Below are 17,675 nucleotides of genomic sequence, written 5' to 3' on the forward strand. Positions count from 1 at the left end.
ACCCTGCAACTATCGTAGTGATTTGTGTTTGTACAAGAACCCACTTCGTTAGGTGACAAAACTAACATGCAGACGTTGGAAGCTTTGTTCTAAGAACAAAGGACCCTCGATGCTGTTGTAAATCTCCCTGCTTTGACAGATGGCCTGAGGCTCGTCTGTTAATCTGAACTGACTGGGGTAGAATTGATATCCAATCGGAACTGAGGAAGGCTGGGGCCATCAATTTGAACTAGAATTTAACAGTCATTTGGGCTGGGAACGAATTAGTCATTGTGAAGCATCATGCTGAGAAGTTGTAGCAATAACTCCGAGGAACCCATTCGTGAATTGGCAGGAAAAAAACCTGGTACATTCAAGGACAGAAAGCTTCGTAAAGGTCAGTGAGTTATTTGCTCGATTGTTGCAGAATGTTATGGCATTGTAACTGTAATTATGTGCAGCACGTATATTTACTTACTAGAATTGTTAGTACGTAGAATTACCTTTGTATTGTTTAATTTACATGCGTACTTGAGAAATGAGCTATGATTATGTAGACTGCTAGCTCATAGTCAGAATTAATATTGTAATTCGCTATCTGGTTACTTTGTGGTAAACTAGTGCATGTATTTATGTGATGTTCTAGATTTTGCAATTGTTGAATTAAATTGTAACTTTGGAAATCGTTGCAATGTGTAAAATTTAAATAATATGGATATTTGAATATTTGTGTACACTTGTGGGAGTGTAATGTAAAGAAATGCGTCTGTTGTGATATTGTTCAGAATAATGAGATTAAGAATAATGATGTGACGCAATTTAGTGATGTCTGTATGATAAGTAGGATACTGCTCTTTATTGCAACGTTGTTTCTATAAGAACATGTGTGGTTTTCGATGTGCATGAATGCGTGACCGAAGATGTAGATAGCCTCTATCTGATGATTGATTGTTGATTTAGTGTGAGCGAGATGGCTAACGAAACATGCTAACGTCCCTGTGTTTTTTGCAGGAAGCTTTTGGGGACAGAACTACCGGGTAGTCAAGTCCCGAGTCTCAGAGAGACAGGATAGAACAAGACAGTAAGCAGAGAACAAGCCTAGTTGCTAGAGAAAGAGAGAGAGAGAAGGGGGAGGAGAAAAGGAGACAAAAGGGGAAGAGGATAGGAAGCATTGCAGTACGGAGAACACCTGAAGGAGGAAAGGAATTAGCAGAGTAAAGCACAGATGAGTTGAACCCAAGTACAGTGGAAAGAAATCTCACACTATAATCACAAGATGAAATAGGTTGTTACATGGTCGAGAGGAAGAAGATTGGTTGAGAAATTAATATCATTTAAATTGTATTAAATTGTTATTCTTTTGAATTTCACCTTTGTGTTCTTAATAATTTAATTGTCGGTATTGCTGACTGGGGGCTCGGAGCTTTGCCTCTCTCTATCACTAATTTCACTTCCTACAAAGGCAAGCCAGGGTGGAAATTCCATAATAATTCAAATAAATATTGGGAACACCCCACCCCAACTCATAACAGAACGTTCGTAGAACCCCACAAATATACTCAATATATTTAAGATATATCCAAATTGCGAAATATAGATATTCTCTATATATTTCAAATACATCAAAAACACATTAGATTCCAGTGGGATAACAGGATTAACCAATGAGATGCAAGACAATCTCGTTAGTATGCATGATCAAATCAATTATCAAAAACTAATCTGACATCGTAATGCTGCAAGCATATATTCCAAACTTGGTATGAAATTGATCTGAAATATGGTTTTAAGTGTGATTGCATGGTTAACCAATTAGATTTATGTGGTGTTTTACACAAAAGAGTTCTATCTATCTATTCATGTAATTCGAAAGTGCAAAATACAATGAAGAGTTAACAAGCAACTGCAGTACGTATTTATCCCATTTCTAAGGCCACAAAAGTATGAAGTAGTGAAATCAGATTGTGTTCTTGTAATAGAGGTGTAAAGTGCCAAGTCCAAAATTAAAGAGAGAAAAGAACAGTTTGATTGGACACTTATAATACTAACCAATGACAATGATATTGAATATAACATCCCCAATACATAAGATACATTCAAATGATAATGTGTAACTACACCAAGTTTCATCACTAAAGCTGAACGGGTCCAAAACTATTGAACAGAAATAAAAATAATGAGAAACAAATTACTGACTCATGACTGTAAAGATAGGAAGCTAATGTGGGATACAGCAGTAAATGATGATAAAAAACATGATGGAAAACAAATTACTTACTCATTACCATGAAAAGGGGACCAATGTAAGATATAACACTAAATCATGACACAGAAGTATACTAGGCTTATTTTCATAATCACTAACACCTCATTACAGACTGGAATGAAATGTGGAATGTGAAATTCAAACTATTTGGCCTTGAACATGTAAATAGAACTCCAAATATGGTACACAAAGTGCCATCAAATATCATCCTTTAATCTTGTATGGCTTGAAATTTACATAATGAAAACAAACACAAGGAACACTTGCGATATTGTACCATGACCTTGACCTAGAAGACCAAATCCCCATTTATAATATGCAACACATCACTCCAAATATCATTAACAAATCTCAAACGACTTGAAAGCCATACAGTATAGAAAGTATGATGAAAAATGAAAATTACTCTGTCAGGACAAATGACCTTAAAGATTGTAATCTCAGTCAGATATGTGACAGACCTTCTAATGGTGATGTAAATGTATACCAAGTTTAATGACCTTAAAGATTGTAATCTCAGTCCGATGTGTGACAGACCTTCTAATGGTGATGTAAATGTATACCAAGTTTAATGACCTTAAAGATTGTAATCTCAGTCAGATATGTGACAGACCTTCTAATGGTGATGTAAATGTATACCAAGTTTAATGACCTTAAAGATTGGAATCACAGTCAGATGTGTGACAGACCTTCTAATGGTGATGTAAATGTATACCAAGTTTAATGACCTTAAAGATTGTAATCTCAGTCCGATGTGTGACAGACCTTCTAATGGTGATGTAAATGTATACCAAGTTTAATGACCTTAAAGATTGTAATCTCAGTCCGATATGTGACAGACCTTCTAATGGTGATGTAAATGTATACCAAGTTTAATGACCTTAAAGATTGTAATCTCAGTCCGATATGTGACAGACCTTCTAATGGTGATGTAAATGTATACCAAGTTTAATGACCTTAAAGATTGTAATCTCAGTCCGATGTGTGACAGACCTTCTAATGGTGATGTAAATGTATACCAAGTTTAATGACCTTAAAGATTGTAATCTCAGTCCGATGTGTGACAGACCTTCTAATGGTGATGTAAATGTATACCAAGTTTAATGACCTTAAAGATTGTAATCTCAGTCAGATATGTGACAGACCTTCTAATGGTGATGTAAATGTATACCAAGTTTAATGACCTTAAAGATTGTAATCTCAGTCAGATATGTGACACACCTTCTAATGGTGATGTACATGTATACCAAGTTTAATCTGTAGATCTTAAGCAGCTTCTAAATTATAGACTGTAAACAAAGGGATGACGGATGGATGGACAGAATGATGGATAGATGAAAAAGCAAACACTACCTCACAGAAAGCACGAATGGCAATGAATGCACGGTAAACCTTGGAGAGAAGTATTTATTGTTACTGCTCTGTCAGGGTATGGTGTTTTCTATGGTCTGATATTATAGAAAACTCTACACAGATAAAAACTCAAGCCAAAATGTTTGGCGATATAATATGTGTTTTCAAACTTAGGAGTCAGATAAGTATATACTTTATAAATAATTGTGCAGCAAACTATATATATATATATATATATATGTGTGTGTGTGTGTGTGTGTGTGTGTGTGTGCAACAGAGATATATACAATTTATTAACAAATAGAGATAAACAGTTTTAGTAATATTTGTATTATGTATAATACACGCTTATTAGAAGTAAAGAAAATAAATTAAAAAAAAAAAAAAAAAAATTACAAAAAAAATTACAAAAAAAAAAAAAAAAAAAAAAAAAAATTTACAAAGATAAATGTATACAACATATATACCAGTATAATCTTTATAGCTGTTAAAGTGGTTATCAGAACTCAATTTATTTAATAAAAATATAATAAAAAAATATGGTGTGCATTACGGTTACTATCAAGTATTTTATAAATAATTAATCATATCATATTGATAATTAATTACAAATTCAATTTCATTTTTAAAGAATTAGTAAACTTATTTTTATGTTATTAGATTATACTTTTACCAATTAAGATTTTCTGCAAAGTAAAATAATATGAAATATTCATATCTAATTGTAAACAGGGGACATAATTCAGAAAAAAAAAAAAAAAAAAAAATATTTACTAAATGTCATATAGTGTTTTTGAATTTAGACCTTTTGGATATACCGTATTAAGACGGTGAATCCAATAGGTTTCCTTTAGTAGACGTTCCATTTCAGAATCAGCTTTAACAATAGGTTGGAAGGAGAAATCTTGCAATGTATGGGAATTTGTAACAGAGAGAGAGAGAATGAGAACTAGACAGCTGTTTCTACTGCATGTTTATCCTTTATAGATCTAATCACTGTGCTTCAATATTTAAGATAGAATGGTATGGTATTATAGAAAGAAAAATGGAAGATGTTCTAAACAATTTTACTAAAGAATTATATATATATATATATATATATATATATATATATATATATATATATATATATATATATAATGAACAGTAATCTGCTAAATTCTCCAATGAACTGTTGTGCCTTCCAATGTGTGAATGGCTTACCTTGGAAATTTATTCAAATGTTAACTTTTTCATAACATTTTATTGATAAAAGCTCTTGTTTAGCACGAGAATTGGCAAAGTAGATGAAATCTGTCAACATTTGTAAGACATTAGCAACTATTCGATTCAAATGGAAAGTCTAATAATGGTTATTCACTGTGTTTGCAGCTCAAATGTTTTGATCTATCTATTTCTTTCTTTCTGGTTATCTCTCTTACATATGCATACACATTTAACAACCTATGCATATGAAAGGCATTATTACTCTGCAGATCAGAAATTATACTGACTTGGATTTTAGGCTACTGTGACTTCTAGATATGACATACTGTTATTTTGTTGTTGTTGTTATTTGAAGACTCCATGCTTAACTCCAGAGGAATATGTTTTTGTTTACATATTTATGTAATCTAGCACATAAGCCCACACTTAAGCACCTGATGCAGTAAAATTAGTATGCTTCCCTTTTTTTAAAAACAAAAATGTTCGATTAGATCTCAGCTTATTGTGCTATATTCTTAAATTCTAGGAAGATTTAAAAAAAACAACAATTGAATCTTGCTTTGTTTGCATCAATGAAATGTCGTATTAACTGAATTAACAAATATATTTAGTTTCTTCCTATGCTCAACCCTTGGGTAACAGCAGGGTTCATGCTGAATTCTGAATGATAGATTCAAAGACTTTTCCCAGCTTTCAAACACCACAAACATAAATTTCCAAGACCTAATTTTGCTAATATTTTGTATACAGGTTATATGAGAAAACAATAAATGTGAAATACTACAGTACTGTTGAAAGATGAAATTCAAACTATAATTAATTTCTTAAAATTGCTTTATAATGATCTGGAAGATAGGTTAATATTCATTGTCATTTCAGAAATATGTAACTTGTGCATCAGATTTAATACAAAATACATTGTTCTCTTAATAGACATCAGCACTGCTTTAAATGCATTATTATAGTTGCTGCTTTAAAACCGGTTTGGGTTTATTTCAATTTTCAAAGAATTTTATAAACCTCAGGGTAATCTGCTCGATTTTCCCAAACTTTCAAAGCCTTTAAAATGCTACCTCATTTTTACCAGACTGTCAAAGACCTTCAAAGACCATAAGAACCTTGAATAGGAATATTAACAATGTCCTGACCTTCCTTTTCTTTGTCCGTCTCCAAACCAGATGGCACTCTCCTCTCCATCTCTTTGTGCCTACAGAGTCTGTTTTCTTTGTCCTGTAGGAAAGGTATATACCCTTACAGTATTGAAAGTTGCATGATGATGTCTGCTGGCAAGACTAATTTCATCACATGTTATCACACATCAGAAACATTTATGTCTGTGTGTGTGATTTGGATTTTTAACGTAGCTTTTAACAATTTTTCAGTCATATCGCTATGATGCCTGCAGTGTGGCAGTTTATTGTGATGTCTAGCACTGGGGCATCATGCTGCAGACATGTGGCATGATGTCCCACCCAGTTACATTATCCTGACACTGGGCTGACCAGTCCTAACTAACCTCTAAATGAAACATGTATCATACATATCAATAAATGCTATGTTGATAATACTTCTATCGAGAGTAATAATAAAGTCCATATAATAACATGCTACATCCAATAGAAAATAAAAGGTCTTTATAAGACATGCTACATCCGGTATAAAATGGAAAATGAAAAGTCCACATAACGACATTCAGTGTGTGCGTGTGGTTGATTTAAATTTTTGATGAAGCTTTTAACAATTTTTCAGTCATATTGCTACAATGTCTGCAGTTTGGTGGTTCATAGTTATATTTAGAACTTGGGCATTATGCCACAGACATATAGCATGATATCCCACCCTGTCACATTATCCTGACACTAGGCCGACCAGTCCTAACACTAACCTGTTAATACTTAGTGCCAAGTGAGGCAGATGTTTTGAAACATTTTTTATAAGTCGTTGGTATAACTTGGCTGGGGTTCAAACCTATGACCTCCTGAATATGAGGCAGACATTTTAACCACCAAACAAACCCCACAACAAAATAGTTTGCAAGCAATTTATAATTTATAATTCCTAAGCTTCATTCAAATGTTTTAATTCAGTAATACTACATGCCAAAGGAATTTAATTATTAACCTTACCTCAGAGATTAAAAATATAAGAATGAAAATATCACAGGCAAGAGTCAGGCAAGAGAATTAAATAAAAGAAATCATGGATAGGAGTAGTTTATATAACACAAGTCTCTAGCAGGAATTAATGCTCAAATGGCCATAAACAATTTACCAGTATTCCAAAAGATTTTTGATTTGATTTTTGCACAGTGTTGAAACCATCGTTGATATTCCTAAGCAACTGTGACAACAACTATAAGATTAAGATCAGCATCTTGTAGGACAAACAATACACCAGTCACATACTTTGAGGGAAAATCGGGTCCAGCATACCCATCTACTCAGTAGTAACAGCAGAACCTTTGGTGGCAATATTTGGTGTATAACTGGCACCATTTATATTCAGTACCAACTAAGTATCATAAAAAATATTTGGGTTAAAATCCTGAATTAATATTGCAACCTGCTATGACTATATTATCATAAATTAAGTAACTTAAAGAGAGAAGCAAACCAACAAGTTTTATAAAACGTATCAAACAATATAATTATCAATGCTATATAATGAAAATTTAATATGAACTTACAGTATTATGAACTGAATCTGAAATAATTTTGAAACAGTTCTATTAATATCCAAAGAAATTAAATGTTCCATATACATTTCAGATCTTTGATTGTAATGGTCTGCCAACAATGCTGACATGTTAAAATGGCACTGTCCAGAACTCTTATGAATAATTCATAATAGTCCCAAAATCATATTGTAGTCTAATGATCGCTTTATATTTTCATTGAATAATCCAAACATCTTTTGTTCCTTTCAAATAAGATCGAAATACAACACAACATATATTTACAGACCTGATGTTCCAACATAATACATAACAACGAGAAAATTGTCGAGTAACAGGAACTTATATACAGGAGTAAAAGGTAAAACAAAATCTTTCTCAACATAGAATGTCCAATCCGCATGATCTCACATCATTTAATGCAGTACCTGTTAGAACAGCTATAGCTGATGATTCATTTTTATGAAACCTAAAGTGTCCCTTTTACAACTAAACATTACACTGATGCTATTTTCACATGAAAGGTTTACTAGATGCAGAAATTTCCATATGTACTGCAATGTATTTGTGGACAGATATTTGCAGTATTTGATTCAGGACAGTAGACTATAGAATATGTTCACAAATTTCCTTTTGAACTGGAATTGCATCATATATTTACCAAATAAATACACAGTGGTTGGATAAACTTCTGGTAGTTTGGAGACTGGTTTATGTCCGCAATCTTCTGTGAACAGAGGTGAGTTTATTTACTACTGTAAGTTAACATTTAAACCACACTTATATATTGAATGATACAGGTATGCAGGCCTGCTCCACTCCCTCCCCAGATACCCGATATCAACTGAGCAATACCTTTATCTTTTGGATCAATCATGTGACTTCAAGTGATATGATAACATGTGGCAATATAAAAAATATTAAACTGCACACACTATATGTAAATTGCACAGACTATCTGATAAAAGAGATACCACATTATACAGTATATATCTGCCTGACGCTAACTAAATACAAGATATTAACCAGAGTATAAAAGATGTCACATTATACTGCATATATCATCTAACAGACAAGATATATGCACAAGCCTTAAGAGTCCGAAACTGCTTGTACTCACCTCTTCTGGAAACCAGAACTGAAGCAGATCTCGTGAAATGAGTGTATGACTCTTGTTGTGGGAATGACAAATTACTATTTCATTCTCTTGGATTAGTGACACAGCAATCAGGCCCTCAAGATTGTCTGCATTAGTATCAGGGCACTTTATGTGTATCTCAAACTGTAGGCTCTGGCCCAAGTTTCCAAGTATTTTTGACAAGTTCTCAAAGATGAACTTTCTGGCTTTACTGCAAAGCTCTGATGTCAAGGTTGTGTCCTTGACTCCCATTCTTGTAACCCTTGCAAAAATGATGTAGTCCCTGAAGTAGAGGGTCAATCTATGATGATGGTCAAGGTCAAACACACAACAGCCACAGTATATTAGATTTTCAGACCTCTTTTTGGCAATGGGCCAGTGTGTCAAGCATGCACCAACAAGTCTATGGAAAATGGGTGGTGGTAAAAACTTTCCTGAACACATGAAGCAGAGTACTGATGTACTATCCATCTCAGGGTCTGATTCTGGGGATATAATTTCTTTTGGCATTGCTTGACGGAGCATACATGGTGCAAGGTAGCAGTCCTCGTGCTGAAATGCATTAAAAGGGTTTAGTGCCATGAAATGAAAGATATTAGGCAGAAAAAAAAAATGTGTTTCCTACTGAACTGGTTTTTAAAATTGGGGTAGTCAGGAAGGATTAATATATATATAATGTATGAAACGCTTAAAAGTGCTGGGCAAAAAACCGGGTCAATTAGATGCCCAAATCAATTTCAGTAATGTGCTTTTTTACCAAGAAGGACAAAAGTCATACTGTTATCAATGAGAAACATCAATGGTCAGCTGACTGGAAACATGCATTTTTTGTTGCCGTACAGAAAATATGACAAGTATATGTATCTATATTACCTTAAATATAAGATGTTTGTACATGGGATATGAAAACTTATCCTGTGAATTTGGCAATACCAATTAAAAACTATCAGGTAATGATCTTCAACTAGCACTTCTTAATAAGCTGGCAATATCATTATGGCACTTATTTTAGTTTCCATATAAATGGCTTGAATGAGCAAGCCAATCTACATTGACAGGAACCTATCAGTCACTTCCAAATAATGAATAAATATTTATGTACACAATCCAGTGCAGACACTGTTTATTCTGCTCAACATTCAAATAATGCAATATATCATGAGTTCAAATTATTTATCATCATTCCCCAAATCGATGATTCTGGTTTTAATATGATAATCAAACAAGTCATACTCATGACTATGCAATCAAGTTCAATAAATAATGGCATGACACATATGGTCTCCATAATGGTAATTCTCAGCCAATCAGACATCAAAACAATTTGGTCATTTATGTATTCAAGTATTCTGAGATCTGGATGCCCTAATCATTATTAAATTTGATTGGGCCATAGGTGGCCAATACTGCTCAAGTGGTTTAAGTTGTTAGCCTCTGCAGATCACTCAAAGTAATCTTATCTCTGCCTGTGTGAGTTATGTCTCAAATTGACCATGTATACATAAGGAAGCTTGACAATAGCATCCTGTGAAATGGTGTTTCTTCATAGGGTCTTCCTCTACCAAATATACCAGTAAATGCTGCCTTCAATAGCCTATCATATGCTGAAAAATGGCATTAAAACCCACAAAAATACCAAAACATGAAATGTGTACAGAAAGACAAAATGCAGATTAAAATGTTCAAAATTCTGGAAGGTACTGGTTTTTCAAACATGAATATTTAAATCTCTGTAATAAGGACATCTGTCAGCTGACTGATAATTTAACAATGGTGACTGGGACAGGTGACTGATAATTTAACAAATGTGACTGGGAAAGGTACCTTTACATTTCTACACAAATATCAACGTTTCCAAAATTAAATAAACTAACTCAGTCATTAGTCATTACGTTAAATCAGACTTTAGCATCAATTACTACAATTTCATTGTCCATTAAAATAACCATGTCCTGATCAGTATGGACACAGTTAGTTTAGCAGCCAAAGAAGCTGTAGCAAACTATACAATAGTCTAACTGAACAATTCAATTAAACTATATAATGCCAGAAAGTTAACATGTAAAGGTGTACATTTAAAACAATGACACAAGTGCCCATGATAATTATATATGCTGTGATTTTCTTGAAAATCAAACAGGAAATGATATATGCAAACACTTTTGTCATTAGTATTATAAATGACCCAAGTTTTTTAGTTAGTAAGAGTCATTGTACCCGACCTTTTCCAATTAGGGAATGTTCAAAGAAATACAATTTAATTAAAATTTGGTTTGATGTCCAAGTGTCTTTAGAAGGTGTTTATAGGTTAGTAGAACTTTTCAATGTCTTTGAAAAGTGTGTACACATTATTAGATCCTATCAGTGTCTTTATAAGTTGTGTACATATTATTAGATATTTTCAGTATCTTTTAGAACAGTGCTGTCCAACCCTTTTGACACCATGAGCCAGTGAAAAATGTTTTTCTTGAAGCTGAGGGCCGTAGCAGAAAACTGAAAAGTAACGACTATACAGCTGCTCGAATTTTGGTGGGCCATTCAAAATCAGCCCGTGGGCTGCATGCTGCCTGCGGGTGGACAGCATTGCTTTAGAACGTGTGTATTGATTATTACATCGTTTTAGTGTCTTAAAAAAGTGTGTATAGATCATTAGACCTTTTCAGTGTCTTTAGAAGGTGTGTATAGATTATTAGATTTTATCAGTGTCTTTACAAGGTGAGTACGTATTTTTAGATCTTTTCATTGTTGCTATATGGTGTGCATAGATTATCAGATCTTATGAGTATTTTTTAAAGGTGTGTACATGTTATTAGATCTTTTCAGTGTCTTTATAAGGTGTGTACATATTATTAGATCTTTTTAGTGTCTTTAGAAGGTGTCTATAGATTATTAGATCCTATCAGTGTTTCTAGAAGGTGTGTACAGATTATCAGATCTTTTCAGTGTCTTTGAAAGGTGTATTCATATTGTTAGATCTTTTCAGTGTCTTTCTAAGGTGTGTAAATATTATTAGATCCTATCAGTGTTTTTAGAAGGTGTGTACATCTTATTAGATCTTTTCAGTGTCTTTATAAGGTGTGTACATATTATTATATCTTTCAGTGTCTTTAAAAGGTGTATATAGATTATTAAATCTTATCAGTGTCTTTAGAAGGTGTGTATATATTATTAGATCATTTCAGTGTCTTTGAAAGGTGTGTACATATTGGATCTTTTCAGTGTCTTTATAAGGTGTGTATAGATTATTTGATCTTTTCAGTGTCTTTGAAAGGTGTGTACATATTATTAGATCTTTTCAGTGACTTTTTAAGGTGTGTACACAGTATTAGATCTTATGTCTTTATATAGTGTGCACATATTATTAGATATTTTCAATGTCTTTAGAAGGAGTCTAAAGATTATTTGATCTTTTCGGTGTCTTTATAAGGTGTGTACATATTATTAGATCCTATCAGTGTCTTTAGAAGGTGTGTATAGATTATTTGATCTTTTCACTGTCTTTATAAGGTTTATACATATTAGATCTTATCAGTGTCTTTACAAAGTGTGTACATATTATTAAATCTTTTCAGTGTCTTCATAAGGTGTGTATTGATTATTAGATCTTTTCAGTGTCTTTAGAAGGTGTGTATAGATTATTTGATCTTTTCACTGTCTTTATAAGGTTTTTACATATTATTAAATCTTTTCAGTGTCTTTAGAAGGTGTGTATATATTATTAGATATATGCAGTGTCTTTAAAAGGTGTGTATAGAGTATTAGATCTTTTCGGTTTCTTTAGAAGGCATCTATACATTTTAAAAATCTTTTTAGTGTCTTTATAAGGTGTGTACATATTATTAGATCTTGTTAGTGTCTTTAGAAGGTGAGTACAGATTATTAGATCTCATCAATGTCTTTAGAAGGTGTGTATAGATTATTGGATCTTTTCAGTGACTTTATAAGGTATGTACATATTATTAGATCCTTTCAGTGTCTGTATAAGGTGTGTACATATTATTAGATCATATCAGTGTCTTTAGAAGGTGTATACTTTGTTACATGTTGTCACAACCAGCGACGTGATGAGAAAATTCCATCGTATTTGGATATTAGCTTGAATTCGACTTTGTGATCAACTGTTCCTCACGGACAATGGTTGCACTACTACCATTAAGACTGTTTTGCTCAGGTTAGGTTATGATTCACGTGATGTGTATAATGGATACACCTTCCACATCAGGGCAGCTACCAGTGCTGCTAAGGCTGGAATTCCAGACCATCTAATCCAACCTTGGGTCAATGGTCCTCTAATGTATATGGTATTTATATTGAGGTGCACCCCGATAGAGTTAGCTTTGTGTAGAGGCAGATGTCACAGCATGTGCCTCATTTGTCAGCTGTGTAGAGGCAGATGTCACAGCATGTGCCTCATTTGTCAGCTCACATTTGTGTTGATCAATGCACTATTCCACTTACTTACCTGCTGATACCAACTTTCAATTTTGGAACACTTCAGATATGTTGTATAGCTGTACATGCCAATCATTTATTTTCTCATCCTAAGCTACAGTGTTATTTCAGATGTATCTTCAATTTGTTGACAAGTGACTTCCTAACTGGTTATCTAATACATGTATCTAGTATTTATACCTTTAGGCACATAAGGATAATCATGTGGTTTGAAACCTAGTTTATGCGTTTTCCACATTATTGGATTCAAAATCATTATCTTTATTTATCCTTACATTTCCTTAAACTGTGGGTCTTTGTTACAGTCACACTGTTTCATAATCACAGGGCTACCTTCACTTTGTTTGGGCCATTGCCAAGTTTCATGCATTCACAACTTTGCTTCTGACCCACAATTCGTGTCAGCACCTAAATGTACTCAACTATTATGCCCATATACTTCATACCCTCTTCCTATGGTGCATGTATGGAGTATCGGCTGATGTTTGTTATCATAGCAATCCTCAAGCTCAAACTTATCAACTTTTCATTATTAGTGTCCCTATATACCTCATATCAGCAGCTTGTGGCTCCACATACAGGTGTCGGACACTTTTCACGACCCTACAAACTCCCACAAAGTCTCTCTTCCGAGGTATTCTTACATAAACATTTCAGAGCAATGTGCTGTGACAGGGTATGCCCCATTATGCCAACGATTATTTATTTTTACAATAAAGTTTACACTGAACATATGTAGTGTGTATTATTTAAACTTAAATATCCATCCTATGTGATATTTCATTGTAAAAGGGGGATTGAAAAATCGGGGGAGGGGGGTGACATTAATACCTTGAGTACAGTTTTGTCATAAAAATAAAATGCATTTTCGAGTCTGAAACTATTAGCAAGAGTAATAAGAAATTCACAGTAAATAACTACTCCATATTTGATAACCATCTTGTAGGCACTCACACATTAGTGATAAAGTTGCATCAAACACCTGTCATATAAATTAATAATCCTGTTAGACACTCAAACAGTAATGTGAAGGTGACATTAAACACCTGTCCCATAAAATAATAATCCTGCTAGACACACAGTAATGTGAATGTGACATTAAACACCTGTCCCATAAAGTATTAAGTATATGCAGTCACATTATATTAGTCTGAATGTTACATTAAACACCAGTACCATAAAGTAATAATCCTGTGTAGGCCTAATACAGTAGTCTGAATGTTACATTAAACACCTGTCCCATAAATTAATAAGCCTCTTAGACACTCGTCCAATAGTGTGAATGTGCGTTAAACACCTATCCCATAAACTAATAATTTTGAAAAGGCACTCATACAATAGTCTGAACGTCACATGAAACACCTGTCCCATAAATTAATAATCCTGTGTACACAGAAGTTTGAATGTTACATGCTCTTTCTATGTGATTGTAATCCTCAATTATTCAAGACTCATACTTTTAGGATTTGGGCAGCAATGGAGGGTCCTAAGCAGGTGCTATCGGGTCTTAGGCAGGTGGCAGTCAGATGTTTTTAATACATCTGCCTGAGCGATACAATTTCTAGTTTGTAATTCAGTGCTGACTTCGGTATTTCTACACATTTCCATAGCACTTTCTACTGCCTGGTTCTGCTTTCCAATTGTTCTGCTTTCAGGTTTCATGGGTGCACATGTGTTTAATGCTACAGAACAATAAACACCTGTCCCATAATTAATAAGTCTGTGTGGTCACTCATACAATAGTCTGAACATCACATTAAACACCTGTCCCAAAATTTAATAATCCTGTGTACACCTCATACAGTAGTCTGAATGTCACATTAAACACCTGCCTGTCCCATAAATTAATAATCCTCTAAGATGCTCAAACAAAAGTGTGAATATTACATTAAACACCTGTCCCAGAAACTAATAATTATGTGTAGGTACTCGTTCAATAGTCTGACTGGCACACTAAACACCTGTTCTTTAAAGTAATAATCCTGTGTATGTCACATTAAACACCTATCCCATAAACCAATAATCACTTATGTATGCACATATTAGAAATGGTTGACTCTGGAGAATGGACAATCTTTGATCAATGTACAAGACCTACTGATCCCAGAAGTTAATGGCTTCTTCCTTGCCCTATGAAGAAAACATTCATAAAATGTTGGTCAAGTACATGCTTCGCATGCTGCTATTATTTCAGTCAGCCACCTTGACCACCAACCTTCTGATTCTATAATTAATATGGTTCTTCCATTTCCCACATCCAAACCATCCTCAAGGTTGTAACTATATATAGTAGAGATCTTAAGTTGTTCTGTGGAAACCATTTTCCAGACTTCAGGCATGATGACCTTTGAACTATGACCTTTTCACCCAGAATTTGTTACTTTCGTCCTCATGCCAAGTGTTGTAGACCACTTGTCCTTCTGGAGGAACTGAATTGGTACTGGATATGTGTGTGTGCGTGATTTTTATTTTTTAACATAGCTTTTAACAATTTTTGCATGCTGCTATTATTATTTCAGTCAGCCATCTTGACCTCCGACCTTCTGATTCTAAACTTTATAGAATTCTTCCTTTTTCCACATGCAAGCCATCCTCAAGGTTGTAACTATATATGGCAGAGATCTTAAGTTGTTCTGAAGAACCATTTTCCAGACTTCAGTTATGATGACCTTTGAACTTTGACCTTTTCACCCATAATTTGTTTCTTTCTCCCTCATGCCAAGTGTTGTAGACAGCTTGCCATTCTGGAGGAACTGAAGATGGATAGATGGATGGATGTATGTATGTTTAAGGAGATAGGTATGTAGGTGGGTAAGTATGCATGCCAGGGATGCAAATTTAGTTTTTAACTCACTAGACCATGACAAGTTAGACCCAAGATTGTCAGGTCCACAAAAGCCAAGTACAAGTCTAGCAGCTATGTCTGACAAGTAAATATTTACTACAGTTTCTTAACATAAAAGAGAGACAAGCAAAAAGAAAACATGATTACAAGCTCAAAATGCAGACAACTACTTTACTGTTCATTGAATAATATAATTATCAATCTTGACATTTTAGAATTTTAAAATTACATAATCATGTCTTTGTATGACATATCACATGTGAAGCTATTTTTAGGGTAGGGTAATCACTCAATATTTGAAGTTCATGATCAGAATTAATTGACTGCTTAATAAGCTTAAAGCTGTAGAAGTTTATGATATTTGTTACATTTAAATATCAATAGAAGGTATGGTGAGAACAACACTGGAGGGTATAATCTTCAAGGTCAAGTGTAGGATCATGGCTAAGTATTTAACATTTGCAACACACTTTCCCGTTAGCGTCCTAACTCTTAAGTCATTTGAGATAAAGAGATGAATCTTCACCTAATTATGCACTATCACTAGATAATGTGTCGTACACCATAATATGGTTCCAAGATATGTCACACACTTTTCAATTATGTATAAGCAAACCAGGTTCACATCTAAGAGACAAATAGCTTTAAATTTATGGAGCAGAAACAAAAGAATGACAGATGGAAGGAGGGCTACTATGTCCCCAAAGTTTCTTGAACTCAGGAACGACAATAGTTATTGATGCAAAGAAACTTATTTGTCACGTAAGGACCAAAATACAGTTACAGTTCAATTTGGAAATGTGAAAACTGAACTTCAGTTTGGTTTGCTTAATATTCTGTTCTTTCATACCAAATGATTTGACATAATAAAGTACAAACAAGTTTTCCTTTAGTCTCCATCAGTTTTATGATACATGGACAGAGGGAATGGAACAGACACTTTCCATAAACATGCTATATGTGTACTCAAAAGAATGTGGTTTATACAAAACCAAATGCAATACTAAAATTTCAGTTTTGTATTAACAGACCTTGAACTCCTTTCCATCTTCATTGTACGACCTTGGCTTTGCAATTATGTTCAATTGTTCCATGATAAGCAACAGGTGATCCTTACTGTCATGGAAGTCTGGATTTTTCTCCTTCGTCCAGATGGCATCTAAAACGACAATCAGGAAATATATAATATTTACAGTCAAACTTCATTAACTCAACCAACAATCACTCAATTACAAGACATCACATCAAAGACTCACTTTGACCTGTGTAAAGGAGCCACAGATTCAAGCCAACATTTTGGACTGATATCAGAGTCTTTAAATTTCTCTCTGATGTGAAACTCATTTATGACTGAAAAGTACACTGAGTCTTTATCTACCAACCACACTGGCACGAGCACAAGACTTCAACCCATGTGCTCACATGCTAGACCTGTGCTCTATAGATAAAGGAAGGAAAGTAAGAGTGCTCATATGCTGGCCCGTTGAAGTGACTTTGCTTCACCCTTTTTTCCCTGACATTTGATCACCACTAAATTGTCCCACATTATCAGGACTTCACTAAATGAAGATGGTCCTGTCAAGGATGGAATGCTATGAGGCTTTTATTTCCAAGAATTTGATATGATGGGTTCACTTTTGTTGGGTTCACTTTTGTTGTGTCCACTTGCCACTGACCATCTTGAAATCTGGTAGAAATTGGGCTCTCTAACCTGATGAGCATGCCTCTGGGCAGCTTGTGACCTTTGGTTGTAAGACTTCAA

General features: G+C 34.0%; 1 protein-coding gene across 2 annotated transcripts in view; it reads right to left on the reverse strand.

Moving 5' to 3' along the window:
- Positions 1-17,675, reverse strand: part of LOC149787257 (uncharacterized) — a 63,683-nt gene that overhangs the window by 29,480 nt on the left and 16,528 nt on the right. For both annotated transcript variants that reach the window (XM_089977763.1, XM_089977762.1), the window contains 3 exons: positions 16,945-17,072; positions 8,599-9,168; positions 5,953-6,034 (listed from right to left, as the gene is read on the reverse strand). In XM_089977763.1, the coding sequence (XP_089833889.1) occupies positions 5,953-6,034; positions 8,599-9,168; positions 16,945-17,072 (780 nt within the window). The remainder of the gene's footprint in view (positions 1-5,952; positions 6,035-8,598; positions 9,169-16,944; positions 17,073-17,675) is intronic.

Source organism: Sinohyriopsis cumingii, chromosome 12 (genome assembly GCF_028554795.1).
Source record: "Sinohyriopsis cumingii isolate HCF-2022 chromosome 12, ASM2855479v2, whole genome shotgun sequence".
Lineage (NCBI taxonomy): Eukaryota > Metazoa > Mollusca > Bivalvia > Unionida > Unionidae > Sinohyriopsis > Sinohyriopsis cumingii.